Source organism: Neofelis nebulosa, chromosome 1, assembly GCF_028018385.1.
Source record: "Neofelis nebulosa isolate mNeoNeb1 chromosome 1, mNeoNeb1.pri, whole genome shotgun sequence".
In the NCBI taxonomy this organism is placed as follows: domain Eukaryota; kingdom Metazoa; phylum Chordata; class Mammalia; order Carnivora; family Felidae; genus Neofelis; species Neofelis nebulosa.
This window is the reverse complement of record NC_080782.1, coordinates 138,851,759-138,867,186: the sequence shown is the minus strand read 5'-3', so window position 1 is coordinate 138,867,186 and position 15,428 is coordinate 138,851,759. Positions and strand designations below refer to the sequence as shown.

The window sequence follows — 15,428 nt, the reverse complement described above, 5'->3', positions numbered from 1 at the left end:
AACAGACCAATAACAAGCAAAGAAACTGAATCAGCAATCAAAAATCTCCCAAAGAACTAAAGTACAGGGCCAGATGGCTTCCCAGGGGAATTCTCCCGGCCATTTAAAGAAGCGCTAATAGCTATTCTTCTCAAACTGCTCTGAAAAAATGCAAATGGAAGGAAAGCTGCTAAACTTACCTTGATTCCAAAACCAGACAAAGACCCCACTAAAAAGGAGAATTACAGGCCAATATCCCTCATGAACATAGATGCAAAAATTCTCAAGATACTAGCAAATCAAATCCAACCAGTACATTAAAAGAATTATTCAGCCGTATCAAGTGGAATACGGGCGGCAAGGGTGGCTAAATATTTGCAAGTCAATGAATGTGATGCACCACATTAACAAAGGAAAAGATAAGGACCACATGATCCTCTCAATAGATGCAGAAAAAGCACGTGACAAAATACAGAATCTATTCTTGATAAAAACCCTCAACAAAGTAGGGACAGACGGAACATACCTCAACTTAATAAAGACCATCTAGGGGCGCCTGGGTGGCGCAGTCGGTTAAGCGTCCGACTTCAGCCAGGTCACGATCTCGCGTTCCGTGAGTTCGAGCCCCGCGTCAGGCTCTGGGCTGATGGCTCGGAGCCTGGAGCCTGTTTCTGATTCTGTGTCTCCCTCTCTCTCTCTGCCCCTCCCTCGTTCATGCTCTCTCTCTGTCCCAAAAATAAATAAAAAACGTTGAAAAAAAAATTAAAAAAAATAAAATAAATAAAATAAAAAAAAATAAAGACCATCTATGAAAAACCCACAGCGAACATCACCCTCATTGGGGAAAAACAGAGCTTTTCCTCTACGGTCAGGAACAAGACCAGGATGTCCACTCTCTTAACATAGTAGTCCAAGTCTTACCCCCAGCAATCAGGCAACAAAAAGAATTAAAAGGCCTCCAGGGGTGCCTGGGTGGCTCAGTCAGTTAAGTGTCCAATTCTTGCTTTCACTCAGGTCACGATCTCATAGTTCAGGGATTTGAGCCCCACACTGTCAGTGTGGAGCCTGCTTGGGATTCCACCCCCCAACTCACTCTCTCTCAAAATCAGTAAATAAATAAAAGGCATCCAAATCGGCAAGGAAGAAGTCAAACATTCACAATTTGCAGACGACATGATACTCTATATAGAAAACCCATAGGACTCCACCAAAAAATTGCTAGAAGTGATACACCGGTTCAGCTAAGTCGCAGGATCCAAAATCAATGCACAGAAATCTGTTTTCTATACACCAATAGTGAAGGAGCAGAAAGAGAAGTCAAGGAATCGATCCCATTTACAACTGCACCAAAAACCAGAAGATACCTAGGAATAAATTTAACCAAAGCGGTAAGAATTATGGAGACAAGCTAACAGAAACAGAAGTTTGAAGGGGCTCTCGCTGCACAAATCAGGGACAAATGATGATAAATATTGTAACCCATTAAGCAAAAAGAACTCTAAGTCCACACTTGATAATGTCTCACAAAATATTAATTATAAGTGAAGGAAAGAAAAAGTAACAGGCATACGCTACCTGAATCATAACCAAAATGGACATCACCAGTAATGGAACAAATCAAAGTTGTGTGCTGATAGGATGCAGTGAAAAGAACAAAAGCATCACTTCTCTGATCCTCCTGCCAAAGATCTAGAACCTAAATCTAATACCAGATGAACCCCAACAGTACAGGGGGGGCAGGCTCACCAAACACTGAGACTTCATCACAGGACTACAAAACCCCTCCCTCTCCTTCACCTCTAAATTACCTAAGACCTGTCTTCTTCTTACCCAGGGTATCACGTCCACCTTTCAACAAAACAGTACAAGGCACACTAAAAAGCAAAACAAAAAAACAAAACAATCTAAGCTTCTCTTTCAGGAAAGTAAAATAAGAGCAGCACATTTCTGCAGATCAAATTCAGTCAGCAGAGAAAGAGACCTAATAAACACCGAAAGCTGGCTCTCTGAAAACATCAATAAAATCAGTAAGCATTTAGCCAAGTTACTAAGAGAAAAAGAGAGAAAATACAAATTCCTAATATCCGAAATAAAAGGAGAATCACTGTACAGTCCATAGACATTAAAAGGATACTGAAGGAATGTTACACGAACGACTTTTTATCCACAGATTCGATTGCCTGTAAGAAGAAATGGGCCAACTCCCTTGAAAGACACAGTCTGACAAAAGTCACACAGGAAGAAACACACAATCCAGACAGGCCTATATCATTTTGTGAAATTGAATCAATAACAACTTTACACAACAGAAAGTACCAGACCCTGATGACTTCACTGGTGAATTCTACCCAACATTCAAGGAAGAAAGACCAATTCTCCACCATCTTTTTCAGACAACGGAAGCAGAAGAAATAATCCCTAACTCATTCTATGATGCCAGCATTTAAAACCCTGATGTCAAAACCAGACCCAGACATTACCCAACAAGAACACAAGAGACCACTAGCTCTCATTAACATACATGCACAGATTCTCAACAACCTATTGGCCACGTGAATCCAACAACGTATAAAAAGAACCATACACCACAACCAAATGCGATTTTTTGCAGGTACGCAAGACTAGTTCAACATTCAAAAATCTGCTAATATAATCCATCACATCACAAACTAAAGAACAACCACATGATGGTATCAAATATGCAGAAAAAGCATCTGATAAAATCCCACACTCGGTAATGATGAAACACCCTCAGTAGACAACTAGAGAGTAACTTCCTCGACTTGATAAAGAACATCCATAAAAATCCTCCAGAAACAAGGCAAGGAGATCCCCTTTCATCACAGCTTCGTGGTGCCGGACTACACGTCCTAACAAACGCAGGAAGATAAGCAAAGGAAACAAAGGCATGCCGAGTGGGAATAAAGACATGATATGGTCTTTGTCTGCAAATGATGCAAAGTCTATTCCCAGCAGAATCAGACCTATAAATACACAAGGAACAAACTGGTGGCTGCCAGAGGGAAGGGGGGCGGTGGCCACAACGAATGAAGGGGAATGGGAGGTACAGGATTCCGGTTACGGAAGGAGTAAGTCACAAGGATGCAAGTCACATCACAGGAACACAGCGATGTTACTATGACAGCCGCACGGTGACACGGGGTCTCTACACTTGTGCTGAGCGCAACATCACGAACAGACTGGTCAAATCACTATGTCATACGCTTGAAACCATTAGGACATTTTACGTCAACCATACTTCGGTGAAAAAAAAAAACAAGTGTTTGTCAGTTAGGCAGAAAGGAGGGAGAAATGGCACAGACGGGTTTCAGGGCAGTGACACTGTTCTGTGGGAAACTACAGTCATAGACGTAGGTGATTACACGTTTGTCAAAACTTACAGAACATAAAACGCCAAAAATAAATGCTAATGTAAACTGTGGAGTCCGGGTGATAAGTGATTGGCTCATGTAGGCTCATCAATTTTAACATGTGGCCCCTCTGGCCGGGGAGGTGGATAGTGGGGCGGCTGCGTGGCTGAGGAGACCGAGGTCCACAGCAACACTCTGCCCTTGGCACTCAGTTTTGCTGGGAACCTAAAACTGCTCTAAAATAAAGTTTATTAATGACAAAAAAAAAAAAAAAAGAAAGAAAAAAAGAAAAAAGAAAAAACAAGGAAAGAAAAATATGAAGGTGTGGTTAACAGGTGAGTGAAGAGAGAACAGCATAACTGTTTGGCTTTCTCGTGCTCATCCTAGGAAGAAAACTTTCCTAAATAGCCATCTTCAAGAATACACAATTGTGCTTTGTCATATACCAAATAAAGAAAGGAAAATCTTGTCTATTTCTAGCTCTTCTCTAGGAAGAGTTAGAGCAGTGCTGCACATTTAACAATACGACAACATCTGTCAGAGGCACCAGAGTAAAATGTGTTTACACTCCTGCGTGTATTTTCCTATCACACCACCCACCGCTCCTGAAGCTCTAGTCCACAGAAGCAACTTTTCAGACGACGTCCTTAGAAACGACGCACAAACCTCTTCCATCTCGAGGGGGGGCTCCTTTTGCTTTAAAACTATCCACTGGTGCCTTGGTGTCTGTTTCCAAACCAATGCTTATCTGTATCTCCGACTTGAACTTGGTGTATTTATTACTCAACAGCTGGTACCATTTTGGTGCCTGGAGAGTAAGTAACAACAAAACAAAAACACCTTAATAATTAATAGGAAACAAACAATAGTGGGAAATGTCCTATAAGCTTCCAAATATATTTCCTGTAGTTCCTTAGCACTTTCTCCTCTTTTAAAGTATTTTTCACATTTTCCTCAAAAGAATCTAATCCTGCTTAGGAAGCTAACTGTATTTCCTCTTAAAAAAAATAAGAAGTTTAGGGGGACCTAGGTGGCTCAGTTGGTTAAGCGTCTGACTTCGGCTCAGGTCATGATCTCACCATTCATGAGTTTGTGTCCCATGTCGGGCTCTGTGCTGACAGCTCAGAGCCTGGAGCCTGCTTCGGATTCTGGGTCTCCCTCTCTCTCTGCCTCTCCCCCAGGTGCACTCTGTCTCTCTTTCTCTCTCTCAAAAATAAATATTAAAAACATAAAATGAAAATAAAAAGTTTAGACTACCAATTTTCCCTTTCCCTAACCCCTAATTTGTCACTTTTTCTGGTATATACCTTTGCTGCCTGCCACATTTCTGCTTTGTCCTACATATACCAAATGTGCAGAAAGCTACTGTTAACAAAAAGACACTAACAAAATACTGAAGGAAAGACCTAAAGTAGAGCTCTGGGTTATGAACCACATACTTGGCTGAAATATAAAGGCTTTCTCACAGGATGAAGTATCATAAATTACCTCAATATCCTGGCCACAGCAATTTGAGAAATTCTAATACTCAAACCAGCCTGCACAATCTCATGGCTCAGAACTGCCATGTTGCATTAATGCAGGGACACCATTTCAATTCATGCAAACAGCGTTCTTACTCTAACCACTACTATATAAAGACATGGAAATTGATCTTTATAGGGGCGCCTGGGTGGCTCAGTTGGTTAAGCGACCAACTTGGGCTCAGGTCATGATCTCGCAGTTTGTGAGTTCGAACCCTGCATCGGGCTCTGTGCTGACAGCTCAGAGCCTGGAGCCTGCTTCAGATTCTATGTCTCCCCCTCTCTCTACCCCTCCCCTGCTCACGCTCTGTGTCTCTCTGTCTCTCAATAATAAATAAATGTTAAAAAAAAATTTTTTTAAAGAAACTGGTCTTTAAGAATATCAAAACCAAAAGCTTCTGGTAAGTAAAATAAGCCTAAGCCATCATTTTTTGGGTTTTTTTGTTTGTTTGTTTTTTTAAATCCACACCCAAGGTTTTTAAAAGAAAAACTCATCATCTGTTGTGTATTTTTTTTATGATGGATATATTACAATTTTAAGTCTAAGCCTGAAAAAGAGTTTTAGCTACTCAGGGAATTTATGCTATGTTTTTCTGTTTTAGAACTTGGAAAAACAAAGCTTATTTTTTTGTGTTTCTTTTCATTTACAGATAAGCAATTTATTCTGAACTTCAAATATTCTACGCACCAACTTCAGATAGTTCTGCTAATAAACAGGAGTGGTTAAGACAACATCTGGCTTTCTTAAAACTCTTAATTCTGAAACATTTCCCCTGAACTCTGTTAATGATAAGAAGCGGATGTAATGACAAAAGTGTCCTACAGGACCAGATAGGGCAAGTGGGACAGGGGCAGAAAGGAATGCCATGTGCATTTACAGCTATCCTCCTCCTAAAAGGATTACCTTCTGTGTAACCAAAGCAACCGCAAAAGGATCCTGTGCAGGTTGTAGCACAGCTAGGTAAGACATACATCAGGGGCATGATCGTGGCTCCTGGTTGAGGGGCTAAGACTTCAGAAAGAAAACCTCTTCAGAACCTAGGGACAGAGAGGTGAGGAGTACCCAAGGAGGGAGGAGAAACAGATTCCCTTTCAGAGAATTTTTTAAATTCCCATTTCTTTTGAAGGATTCCAAATGTGGGCTAAGCTAACTGGCTCCTTTGTAAATACCGTGGCTATCAGTAGCGAACATGTTGCTAAGAGATCAATTTTCCTTCAGAGAATCCTAGTTTAGGATTCAAATCAAGAATCAAAGACTTCAAAAGTAAGTTTATTTGTTTGTTTTTGTTTTAAGTGACAAAACAAAGTTATTAAGAACTATTCAAAGTACTTCCAAAGTCAGTAACATAAAAAAAGGTGAGAAAAGGCGTGCGTGGGTGACTCAGCTGGTTAGGCGTCTGTTGATTTCAGGTCTGGTGATGAGCACGGAGACTGCTGGGATTCTCTCTCTCCCTCACACTCTCTCTCTCAATATAAATATATAAACTTTAAGGAAAAAAAAAAAAGATTGGTAGATATTTTAAAAGAGAAAAGAAACATCTTCAGTAACAAAAAGCACTGACATAGGAATCGAGACCCTGAATTATTTTTCCTTCTTTAAGTGTGTGCTCCTGGCAAGGCTGCTGTTTATGTCCCATAAGTGTATTTCACTGAGCTCACGTGTTCTGACTGCTACACACGGAGGGAATGGGAAGCAGGGGAAGGAATCAGGAGGCTACTAGCACAGCCAAGGTTAAGAAAGGACGGTGCCTTGGGCTGGTATCGCAACGGCGAAAATGTACAACAGGAGCTGGATCAGGAAGGGGTCGCCGCAGGCCTGAAACCAACTGGAAAAGGATGGCTACGGAGGCCGGAAATGGAAGCCGTCTGGCCTGCGTACCTGGAAGAGGGGTGCCGTTCACCAGAACAGGGCACGCGGCAAAAGCACTACCTCTGAAAGCAAAGCTTGGCAGCTGAACATGCTGAGCTCCAGGTCACAGCAATGCGGCCGAACGTCTGAGCTCAGAGAGAATTTTCTTTGAGAAAGGTCGTTCTAGGTCAAAGAAATGACCAAAATATTGGGACTTTCTAAATCAAATTCCTCAAGTGAAACCTCAGAATCGCCACACCGGCTCAGACCCTCGCCCTTTCAGGTCCGGTACCACAGGTTCTTTCCATCCATGGGTTATCTACGAAAAATCCGCACCTAACGTCATCGGTAAGAACACATCAAAAGGGCAATACCTGCTTTGTTTCTTGAGCAGTCCTCAAGTCTAGCACAATGTAGCCTATAGTTTCCTTGGCTGAAGATACGGGATCCAAGGCAAAACACTGCAGTTTGATAGGCGTGCGTTGCAGCCTGTAACGTAACAGTTTACGTTATAGACGAACTAGCTTCTGCTTAATATTGAGCTGATGTTCTGCTAGTTTTGAAAAGCTGCCTGCTACTAGCAAGACAACTATAATTCTTTCGGATAATCTCTATTTTCTGCAAAACTTCAACTGACATGAATTATTCATCATGCCTATTTATCTTTACACCAAGTAATAATACAACCACATCAAAAATCTTGGTCTCTCTCATCTGAGGAGCTATGCTGTAGGTCAGTGCTTTTCAAGCTTCTCTACCATACAGAACTCTTTAAAAGTTAATAAATTAAAATTGAACATGAATCTTCAAGATTGATTTTAAATTATCCTTACACTGTCATACACACATAAAACTACCAATACACATACGTGCTTAAAGCTCTTTTTGTCACTAAAATAATGAAATCAACTTCAGAATTAAATACCATAAAACCACAGACTATTGAAAGTAATAATTCATTGTAATACACAATAATGTTCTGTAAGCATGACCTTGGCTGGCATAGCACGGGTTCTTGAGAGTCTGAAACCTCTATACTGGCTCATACATAAGCTCATTAGATTCGACCATCACTGTTACCTAATGGAATGACTATAAAACTTGCACTTGGCACACAGTCTTCATTTATATACATGCAATTTATCTGTGTTCTTTTCTCAGCCTCCAACACGCAGAGCGGTACCACTTCGCATTAACACAACTGTGAACACTGCGGGCACTAACATCTCCTATCAGGACTCTGTGCAGATATTCCAGAAGTCACTGAACACAAAATTTTGGTCTTCTAAGAATTTAATGCCCTTGCAAATCCCCCAAACAAATCCATGGACCGATCTGGCCACATAAGAAAATAAATTTCTCCTTACACTCACTTTTTAACTTCGTAATTTTATTTGCTTTAGTCCTAAGACACACCAATGAATGAAGTAATTCTGTGCTTTCCAGAAAAAAAATATGTTTTTCCAGTCTTTTTTAAAATAGAAGTAGCCACACTCTTGCCTGTTTCGAGTCATCTGAGTTCATGAAATAAATAAGAGGAGCTTTAAGCCTGTTTTATGTACTGATATGAAGTGTTTAAAGGGCTCAAATTAAGTATAAAATTTATTAGAGACCCTTACGTAATTACTATACGCATATCTCTACATATCCTTAGCAAGCCAGATAAAGTTATGATAAAGGAAGTAATAGAAATTACAGTGAATTCCAACCCATGTTTAATATTGGGTAACTATCATTACAGCACTTCTAGAGTATCCTCTCAGACATCAGGAAAAAAAAAAAAAAGATACGCGTAATGGTTAAAAACTTAGGCTCTAGAACTCAAATGGCTGGGCTCTACCATTATCCAGCTGACCGCCTTGTAACAGGTTACTTACCTTCTTAGGCCTCAGTTTTTTCATCTGTAATTGGGGGAAATCCTAACACCCACTTCATAGGATTGTCTTGATGTTCAAATGAATTACTATTGCAAAGTACTTTGAAAACTTCCTAGCACGTGAGAAAACCACTAAACAAGTATTATCATTGTTACTATAATCTAGAAAGATAGAGATTTATTCATCTATAGCAGCCTAAACACTAGAGCAAAACAAATGGAAAACAACAGCCACCTGTGCTGATGGAGTGCTTTCCTGTCGATCTCCCAGGCTAACTCAGTAGCAAATTCTGGCTGGTCGGTGTGGTTCACAGGGTCAGTAGCCAACTGTTCTCCGTCAAACTTTGCTTCTACTATAAGCATATGTTTTGGACGCTTGGGGAAATGACGACCTGGGAAAAAAAGACTATACAGGTTAATCAGAACTGTACAAAAATCAACTATGATCTTTTAGCACGTTTTAAAAATACACATTAGGAGTTGTTGACTTATATAGTCCACTAACTACCTACTAATGTGTACTCTCACGTACAAATTCATGATTCATAAGAAAGAATCAAACTGAAAGCTACAATTTGTCAATTAGTGATTCCAAAACATTAACGTGCACATGAATCACCTGGGGACTCTGTTAAAATGTAGATTATGGTTCACTAGTCGAGGCTGAGAAGCTTTTTTTTTAAACATTTATTCATTTTTGAGAGACACAGTGTGAGTGGGGGAGGGGCAGAGAGGAAGACACAGAACCGGAAGCAGGCTCCAGACTCCCAAGCTGTCAGCACAGAGCCCGATTTGGGGCTCGAACTCACAGACCATGAGAGCAGGACCTGAGCTGAAGTCAGAAGCCCAACTGACTGAGCCACCCAGGTGCCCTCTGAGAGGCACATTTCTAACAAACCCCCACATGATGTCAATGCTATTGTCCTTGATTCACACTTTGAGCAGCAACAATCTCAGTGACGTTTAGAAGAAAAATGTGATTCCACTAATTTTAGATATTACCGTATCAGAAGTTAAAATGGAACAGTCAAGTCTTCTGGAGAGCTGGGAAATAACCCAATAAGCAAAAGCCAACCAACATGCATCATAATTTTCCTGTTAACACAGTTAGGAACACTCAGCAAATCAGCCCAAGAAAAACAGACACACGTATTCATTCATTCAAATCTCAAGGACAATGTTGTCAATCATTTTAAAAATATTCTGTCTACCTATCACTTTTCCCTGGTACTGCCTGACCCCCTTCTTTCACCGTTTACTAAAGGCATTATCAGAGTCAGGTATTCTCTATGTCAAACGATGGAGTACAAACAAGAGTAAAACAGAGTACATCGCCTCAAGGAATTGAGGGTCTAGTGGAAAGAAGCAAACTGAAAACAGTGCCAACAGGAAGCTAAAAACTAGGGAAGAATCCCACAGTCAACCTGTTTGTAGGTCTGGCGCAGGGCATGGTGTTGAGACACGTGTCTCAACACGTTTTGACCGATATTGAATAAATACATACCAGCTGCTACTCACCCTGCTACACTCCTCTCAGTAGGAAGTAAAGGGGTCAGAGAGATTCTTGATTGGAATCCTCTGACTTTCAACCTGAAGCTCTCATTTCAAACTCCCCATTTGGGAGTCTTAGTACAAGTGTCTTAGCAGAGGTCTCCCAATTAGCACTCACAGGGGCCTCTCTCTGGACATCATTTTGAGCTGCTCTAAAAGATCATGGGGTTCCCCAAATGCATTTCATGTCTGTCAGAAAGCCTGTATTCTCAGTCACACCATCATAATCATACCATCCACTTAGCCTGAGAACAGAGGATATGTACTGGAACGAAGGGGCGCCTCCCTCATTCCAAAGACAATACCTTGAGAACAGAAACCTTGTCTTTTTCATCCACGGATTCCGGCACATAGCCCAAATTTGACTCACGGTAGAAACCTCATCATTTTCTTTTGAATAATGGGCATTTCTAGAAGTGTAGTCAAGAAACTGAACGTAGCTCAAAATAACTGAAGAGATGGGGACGTAGGGACAGATGGCAAGAGAGAAGAGGCTGAAAAGGCAGGCAAGAGGCCATACCGTGAAGGGCCATGAATGCTGTTCTAGAAAGTACAGACCTTATCCTTTAGGAAACTGTAGGATTTTTAAAACAATTAAATTCGCATTTCAGAAAGATTACCCCTAGATGGTAATGTGAACAACAGACATTCTCTGGAAAGGGGGGAAAAAAATTTATGAAACAGACCACTGAAAAGATTACTACAAGAGACCAAGCACATCATGAGGGGCTCAAAGCGAGGCACTCACAGTGGAAACTTCCTCATTTAAAAGTTTCTATGAAGCACCTCGCATGATTTTAGCAACAAAGCTTGGTGACCATCTGGAAGAAGGGGATGGAACCAGGAAGATGAAGAGCCCCAGGTTCTGGGCTTGAGGCAACAACATGGTTATGATGAATGGAAACACAAACACAAACACAAAAGGAGACAGTTTGCACGGAGGTCCATGGTCCGGTTTTAGGTATGTTTAGGGCAACACCTAACCGACAGCCCTGAATCGAGGTTCTCTTCTCTGCACACTGATACTAAACTTGCAGATAATGCTCTCCTACTTAGAAATATAGGCTGCCTCCCTATTTTTTAGAACATTAAACTCCTTGGCTTTCAAAACCCTCCAAGGCCTGCTCACTCCAGCTACACAAGCTTATTTGACCAGAATATTCCTCAATGTTCACCTCCCTTGACCCTGGTCATCTTGCGGGACCTCTTCATCATTCCATCCACCAAAATTACTCCATCATTGGCCTGGGGTTTGTTTTTTATTTGACGTTTTTCTTATGTTTATTTATTTATCGTGAGAGAGAAGAGAGGGAGAGGGAGAGAGAATTCGAAGCAGGCTCCGCACTGTCAGCGCGGAGCCCGAGACGTGGTTTGAACTCATGAAATGAGAGATCATGAGCTGAGCGGAAAGCAAGAGGCAGGCAGTTAATGGACTGAGCTACCCAGGCACCCCTGGCCTGGGTTGATCTAACGGCCAGCAAGGAATTCCCTCCATCATTACCTAACTACTCAAAGCCCTTAAGCCATCATCCCCACCCACCCCCAAAACCGATGTTTAGCCCACATCCCATATTTTTAATATTATACTGCATTCCAACATACTGTGTCCTGCCTGTGAATTTGATCTTCTGAAGAAGACAGAATCCTACATCCTTGAAGGGAAAGAACGTGCCTTTTATTTGGGTTTCCTCATAGCAGGGAGCAAGTACCAAGTCCAGAAGCTTTTGTTGACCAATTACAAGGGGATTTCAGTCCTCTGTCTTTAAACAATCAGTAAGAGAACAGCTAAAAATGCTGCCCCAACAATTTAGGGGTTCTGGTCAGTTTTCTGTGCCAAAAGCCATTACCACTCATTCCCTCATACCACCCACCCCCCAAATAGTACCAGGCCTCCACAAAATACCTCCAACGGTGGAGGAGGGGGGCAGAAGGCAGCCATTCCTCAGGCCCAACTCAAGAGGACTGCTATGATCAGATTATTCAAAACCCATCTTTTTTTTTTTTTTAACGTTTATTTATTTTTGAGACAGAGAGAGACAGAGCATGAACAGGGGAGGGGCAGATAGAGAGGGAGACACAGAATCTGAAACAGACTCCAGGCTCTAAGCTGTCAGCACAGAGCCCGACGCGGGGCTCGAACTCACGGAGCGTGAGATCATGACCTGAGCCGAAGTTGGACGCTTAACCGACCAAGCCACCCAGGCGCCCCTCAAAACCCAGCTTCAACTTACCTAGCAATTCCTACTCCCTCCACTTGCCTGCAGCTTCTCTCCAACCACACTGAATTTAAGCAAGGGCAGAATGTGCCTGGCCTTTCCACACCTTAAGGGTTCTTTCCTCTTCCCTTTGCCTGGAAAGCCCACCCTTCCTCTTTTCCCCTGACACATTCCTACTCATCCTTTAGGACCCAAAGAAATGTCACCTCCTCCGGGAAATTCTCCCCAGAGCTGTTCTTTCCTTCTCCCACACCCTGATGAACTATACACATTCTCCAGGCTATACTGTTTACTTAGGTTTTAGGACCCGGGCTGTTTTACCCCTACATTCCCAGCACAGTGCCTGACACTCCATGAGCCTGCAATAAACAAAGGTCACTCCTTCAACACACCAAACTTCTAGGAACGTATGTAACAGACCGTCTTGACAACTACTCCTCCTAAGTCCCCTATCAAGACTTAGTAAAGGGAATGGCCCCCGTAACACTTCAGACTGCAGGAAATAGGGATTCGAGTCGAAAGCAAAGCTCTCACAAATGGGATCACCGGGAGGCCCCTGAACAGAACGTGCTTTCCAGGCACCTTAGCTCACGAGTAAAAGTCATCGACGTGCTGCTTCTGATGGAAATCGTTTTTCCTACGTTCTCTGGGGCTCCGGCTATTCACGCTAAATATCACCTATCCCTAATAGCTCTCACGCTCCCTTGAGAGATTTCTAAATCAATCGCCTAACAGGCCTCAGGAAGTACAACTTTGAACAAGTCTTGCGGGACTGCAAAAGGAAAGATGACAGGGTTCGTAAGGTTAACAAAGTCTCAGTCGCACGCCACTCGGTTAAGTCAGGAGGCTGCAGGTACAAATGCAAGCCCCTTGGCCGCTCACCTTCTAGGATGGATACAACGATGAGCAGTTGGTCGGACTTGGAGACCATGGTCGCGGTGGGCGGCCCACAGGCGGGGTCTGCTTGGGGGAAGAGGGACCCGGGTGAGATGCTGGAGGCCCGCGACCACCAGGAGGAGGGCTCCCTCCGGGGCTCCCACCGCCCGCCCGCGGCCCCCGACGCCGAGACCCCGCTCCTCGGCCCAGGCCCGCCGCCGCCTGCAGCGCGTCCGGCTCCCCTGCCCCGGACCGCCAGCCCGACCCTAGCCCTGCCCCGACTCCACGGAAAGGCAAAGGCCGCTCGGCCCCTCGGACTGTCTGCAGGAAGAAGCGAACCCGCCACCGGAGGACCTTTTGCCGCCTGTGTGGCCGCTTTTCAAACGCCCGGGCAGCCGCAGCGGCAGCCGCCGCGCCCCGCTTCCGCCTAGCAACCAGGCCCGCAGGCCCAGTGCAGGGAGGGCGAAAGCTGGAGGACAAAGGGTGATAGAGACCAGGGCAGTCGAGGATAGAACGCCCCTCAGCCCGCTTCGCCTCCTGCCCTTTTATGCTATGTTCCAGAGCCCTGGGGAAAGACTAGGCCATCACCTCACAGCGCCCCCTGCTAGCCGGATGGGGGAAGGCGGGCGAGTTGGCTGGGACCGACTGCGCAGGCGTACTACTGCAGCAAACGCTGCCTGCAGTGCCCCTGCGTGGAGTGTCAGTGTGGTGTAGTCTCTGCTTTTCCCCCCCTAGACACACCTCGGAAATCCAGCAAGAGACACTGAAAACACGCACACGCGCACACAAAACTAGCTCCGTTCCGATCCCCGGTGTCACTACTGCTTAAAAATTAGATCACAGAGTGAGCTAATGAATCTCACATCGTCTACTAGACGAAATTCAGACTTAAGTCTGGACTGAAAAAAAATCTCTAAGTAGGACTCGCGCCGCACCACGAGTGTTCACGTTTTGGAAATGAGTCGCGTCAATACGGTAATTACTGTAACTGCTGGAGGTGACGTAAACTCTTCGAGAATTTCCTGTACTTTAGAAACAAAAACACTGTCACGTGGGTAGGGGAACTAAAAGTATAGGTTCTTCGGGCCCCCTGACAACCGAGTAACTAATTAGCACAATCAAGACCCCAATTAAAGAAGGCATTCGTCCCAACCTCCGGGCTTTATTTTAGGAAAGATGAGAAATCTTTTGGGGGTTATCTACCTTGAAAATGGACCTCGGGCGGGGTAGAGGGAGAGAACAAGGAGGAAAAAACAATCCCCACCCCACCCCCATTTGTGCCCAAAAGGAAAGGAGAAGGATGTGGAGATCGGGCTAGACGACTTCTAAGACCCTTTTCCGTTCCCTTCAGAGCTCCTTGAAATGAGGCATTATGCAATATAAAACCAAATCATCTACTTTGGGTTCATCACTGAACAATGCATTGTTTTGTGCAAGATGCACATACAGAATCCAAAGTAGATATCATAATATAGTAAACCATCAAGTACCCAGAACCCAGCTTCAACAATTATCATTTAAAGACCAATCTTCATCTGCTCTGTTAACTTGCAGGAAGCCCCTAATATCGTATCAAGTCATCTCCTTCGATATCTACCTGTGAAAGAGAAAGATTTTTTAAGTAAGATTTTAAGAATCTTAAAAGATCTTTTAAGATTCTTAAAATCTTACTTAATTGCACTATTTTACCTAAAAAATAAAAATAAAAATAATTCTCTAAAACCTTTAAGTATACACGGTTGCAATTTCCCTGATTGTCTAATAATTGTTTTCCAGTTGTTTTCTTCAAATCAGGATCCAAAGAGGTTCCAAAACAGAATGTACTTGGTTGACCTGTCTTTTGCCTCATTTAATGGATAGGTCGCTCCCAATTTTTTTTTTTTTTCCCTTGAAACTCTTTATTAAATCAGTTGGTCATGTATCCTGCGGAGTTTGCCACAGTCTCAATTTTGTGGATACAATACAAATGTCATTATTTTACACACCCTCTATGGAGCAGTCTAATAAATATGTCTACACCGACAATACTCAAAGATCAGCAAACAGATCAACAACAGCAAGCAAAATACAAGCTTATTACGATGTAAAACACTCTTTAGTTTAAGCCTTAGACAAAAGGAAGCCAAAGCAATGAAACCAGTGTCTCCAAAGGAGAGAATACTCCTGGAAATCAGAATCTGGGACCTA

At 43.1% G+C, this 15,428-nt stretch overlaps 1 protein-coding gene across 3 annotated transcripts in view; it reads right to left on the bottom strand.

The window, feature by feature from the left end:
- Positions 1–13,755, bottom strand: part of CEP120 (centrosomal protein 120) — an 80,955-nt gene extending 67,200 nt beyond the window's left edge. For 2 of the 3 annotated variants that reach the window (XM_058737810.1, XM_058737820.1), the window contains exons 1-5: positions 13,596–13,755; positions 13,248–13,325; positions 8,834–8,990; positions 7,097–7,211; positions 4,017–4,158 (exon numbers count right to left, since the gene is read on the bottom strand). In XM_058737810.1, the coding sequence (XP_058593793.1) occupies positions 4,017–4,158; positions 7,097–7,211; positions 8,834–8,990; positions 13,248–13,296 (463 nt within the window). In that variant the 5' untranslated portion in view covers positions 13,297–13,325; positions 13,596–13,755. Of the gene's footprint in view, positions 1–4,016; positions 4,159–7,096; positions 7,212–8,833; positions 8,991–13,247; positions 13,326–13,580 lie in introns of all 3 variants that reach the window. The other variant, XM_058737801.1, reaches the window with a different exon arrangement.
- Positions 13,756–15,428: the final 1,673 nt, after the last annotated feature.